Source organism: Protobothrops mucrosquamatus, unplaced genomic scaffold (genome assembly GCF_001527695.2).
Source record: "Protobothrops mucrosquamatus isolate PMUCROS unplaced genomic scaffold, P.Mucros_1.0 scaffold491, whole genome shotgun sequence".
Taxonomy (NCBI): domain Eukaryota; kingdom Metazoa; phylum Chordata; class Lepidosauria; order Squamata; family Viperidae; genus Protobothrops; species Protobothrops mucrosquamatus.
In genome coordinates this window covers 159,308-163,123 of record NW_015386809.1, presented here as the reverse complement: position 1 = coordinate 163,123, position 3,816 = coordinate 159,308, and the positions used below count along the sequence as shown (strand labels likewise).

The window sequence follows — 3,816 nt, the reverse complement described above, 5'->3', positions numbered from 1 at the left end:
GAAAAATGAAAGATTAAATAACTTCATCAAATGTTGTTGTTAGTTGCGAAGTCGTGTCCGACCCATCGCGACCCCATGGACAACGTTCCTCCAGGCCTTCCTGTCCTCTACCATCTTCTGGAGTCCATTTAAGCTCACGCCTACTGCTTCAGTGACTCCATCCAGCCACCTCATTCTATATAGTGTCTTTTAAAGAATGACTGATTTGTTTAATACCTTTTTATTTTCACAAAATCTTATATTTTTGGACAAGATTTGTTAACTATTGCTATTTTTTCCAGGATATCCGACATCAATCCAGTGATTATCCTCATAAAGTGGCAAAGTCTGCAGAAAACCGAAATCGGAACAGATACAGAGATGTTAGCCCTTGTAAGTAAGATTTCCTTTACTGTAATTCATGTGTGTCCAACCTGCAATTCACAGGCCGCATGTGGCCCTGGATAGCTTGTAATGCGGCCCCACTAAATAATAAAAAAAATAAAATAAAGGAAGTTTGTTATGTACAGTATATACATTAACTGTATTATATATATTTATATGTAGCCCAAGACAACTTCTCTTCACTCAATGCAGCCCAAGCAAGCCAAAAGGTTGGACAACCATGCTATAATTTATCTTAATATATGGCAAAGAGACACTATTTATAATCTGCTACATTTTCATTAATATTTCAGTGAAGCCTTGCACATTGAACAGACATTGGTCTGGTATTACAAATTTAAATAGCATAAATATATGATGTGTTACATGAATTATTGAAATTAAGTATGTGCTGCTAAAGGCTTGAATATTTTTTCCTTAAAAGTTTTGTTTCATTTTATCTCTCTGGAACTCAAAATTAGTGTGAATGAACATAAGACTTCAAAGCTGTATTGCTTCCTGAAGCTGATCAGACTCAACAAAGAGGTTGCTGCATTCTGTGATCATATAATGAAATATGATAATTTTAAATTAATTTTTGAAATACATCCAAAATTATTCCCCCAGATATTTGAGTGATTTTACCATTTTTTATTGTATCTGCATCTTTTGTATACAACTAACACTACCAGAACTTGCCTTTAGAGTGTTGTAATAAGAAGGGGGTATACATTCTCTGCCCCCTTTGCTTCTTAGCATCTTCTTTAAAGCGAACAAGCAGAACTGTGTTGTGATAAGTATGATTGATTCTATTCTAAGCGTTTTGTATTTATGAGTGTAATGATGTTTGAATAGAGTTAAAGTAACTAATTTTAAAGAATTGAACAAGCTTGGAAAGTGCAAGACTTTTCCAATGTTTTACTTGGGCTTTATCACTCTCATTTTGATGTATTTTCAATTTCTTTTGGAATTACCGTTCTATTTTATTTTAAACAGTTGGCCACTGTTAGTGGTATGGAGGTATTAGAAGAGGTAGATACAAATGTTTACATAGAATCAAAGGACAGAAGGAGTTATTTGGCCTCCTGAGTCCAACTTCTTGTTCTGTGCAATCCCCAACAGATAATTGTTCAGTCTCTATTTAAACGTATTCAGCAGGAGACCAAGTCTCCAGGTAATTGGTTCCACTTATGAACTGCTCTTACTTTTTTCTGACAGTTACTTGTCTGTTTCAGTCCATTTCTGTGTTGTCAGTCCATTTCCCTTAACACATTAAGATAATTTTGAATTCTGTTCTTAAATTTTTGCATTTTTATCTGCAAATTTAAGGAATATTTACCCAAAAAATGTTGAACGATACAGGATTCAGGATTTACCTCTTACCACTTAATATCTCTCTCCACTTTGAAGAAGAAACTATTGATGAACACTCTTGGGAGATGATTTTTGAGTTAGCAATATATTTTGTTGCCATGCTATGCAGCCCACACATGACAGGCTTGCTTTTTAGATTGCTTTGGAATACAGGTAGTCCTTGACTTACAACAGTTCGTTTAGTGACTGTTTGAAATTACAACAGCACTGAAAAAAGTGATTTATTACCATTTTTTCACAGTTACGATTGCAACATTGCCATGATCATGTCAAAATTCAAATGCTTAGCAACTGGTTCATATTTATGACCATTGCTCTGTCCCAAGATGATGTGATCCCCTTTTACGACCTTCTGACAAGCAAAATCAATGGGGAAGCCAGTTTCACTTAACAGCCAGCTTACTAACTTATCAACTGCAGTGATTCACTTAACAACTAAGGCAAGAAAGGTCGTAAAATGGGACACAATACACTTAACAAATGTCTCAACAACAGAAATGTTGGGCTCAATTGTGGTCGTAAGTTGAGGACTACCTGTACTTCCATTGAATTCTTTGTTGGAATCAAGAGGTATTCTATCTACAGCATTTCCACAATCTACTAAGCTAATCAAAAAGTGAAATAAAATTAGTCTCACATATTCATCCATGGTGACTTCTAGTAATTAATGCATTGCTGTCTAGTTGCTTATGGGTTGATCCCATTATAAAATGCTCTAAAAGATTTTAGTATCAGACTGACTGATACTGCTATCAGTATCAGACTGACTGATCTGTAGTTCCCCAGACCCACTTACTTCCCATTTTGAAGGCAAGGAGAACCTCAGTTTTAGTATTCTTGATACAATCTCTAGAATTCGAAGTTACTTGCAATTTTTTTTTTTTTTTATTTTATTTTGTGATCTTACCATTTTTCTGTCGCATGCTTTTCTGTCTTGGATTCTCATTATGTAATTTAAAAAAAATACTGTGGATATTTTCTGTTATATTATTTAGTTTCTAAATGAGGATTGTAGGTGATACCAATCTGAGGTTGTCCCAATGAGATAAAGGATTGGATCTATTCTATTTGAGGTAAACTTCTGAAAACATAATTCTTTCTATATTTGATTATTTAAAAACTAGACTAAGTTTCCCCACGCCCCGCCCAAAAAACTTAGCAAAGATATGGATCAAGCAATAGTCAAATCAATATAGCAGGTTTCCCATAATCACCTGGCTGCAGTGTTAGTCATTGGTCAGAACACTAAGGAGTTCCTGAATCAGTTTTTTTTTTCTTTTGTTCAGTAATAATTTCCTAAACAAAGGAGTCCCAAGCTTTATCGGGAATACACTTTCTGAAAAAGATCGGTTTTCTGTATTTGAGAAAAACAAAAAGTTCTTGAATGTTTTGAGTTACAGGAACTGTTGAAAAAAATAGTCTGTTTTAAAGAGAAGGGCCCTTTTCACTGGATAATTGTGTTGGTATCTCTTCATTATCTGTATGGGGTTTTGTGTATGTAGAACTGCAGATTGACAAGATAGAAGAATTTTGTTCATTGACATTGATAGAGCACAACATAGGAATGAAGCAATTCTGTGCTATATGAAATCAAACAGGAACTTCTTGGTGATTCAGTGGTTAAAACTATACTTGCTGACATCATATTTCCGAGAACATTAGTACCAGTATCTGTGATTTACTATAATAAGGTCTTAAGTTTTTCCTGTTGGCAAATGTTATCTAGTATTTACAAAAGCTTTGGTTTCTGTTCAGTAGAAGCATTTGAGTTCCAATAAATTGAGATTCTAAACAAGAAACTTAGTCATTCAGGTCGAAACAGTTGAACTTGAAGGAAACACTATTTAAAGTTTGAATATTGTTTTAATGTATTCTGAAGATATCATATCCTCACTGGAATAGATTATCTTTATTGATTTCACTAACTAGACATAACATGTGTTCAATATTTCTATGCATATAGTTTTAACATAGGGATAAAACTTGTGTTTATGTCTACTGTCTGCAGTGAAGGAAAAGGGCAGTGTCTTTGAAACACTTGATAAAATAGCTATCTAAAACACTCAAAAGTGACCTTTT

The 3,816-nt window shown here is 34.1% G+C and overlaps 1 protein-coding gene across 1 annotated transcript in view; it reads left to right on the top strand.

Annotated features, from left to right (window-relative positions):
- The window catches only part of PTPN2 (protein tyrosine phosphatase non-receptor type 2), a 24,219-nt gene that overhangs the window by 5,416 nt on the left and 14,987 nt on the right, over nucleotides 1-3,816 (top strand). Inside the window, exon 2 of the mRNA XM_015816758.1 lies at nucleotides 282-372. Coding sequence (XP_015672244.1) covers nucleotides 282-372 — 91 coding nt within the window. The remainder of the gene's footprint in view (nucleotides 1-281; nucleotides 373-3,816) is intronic.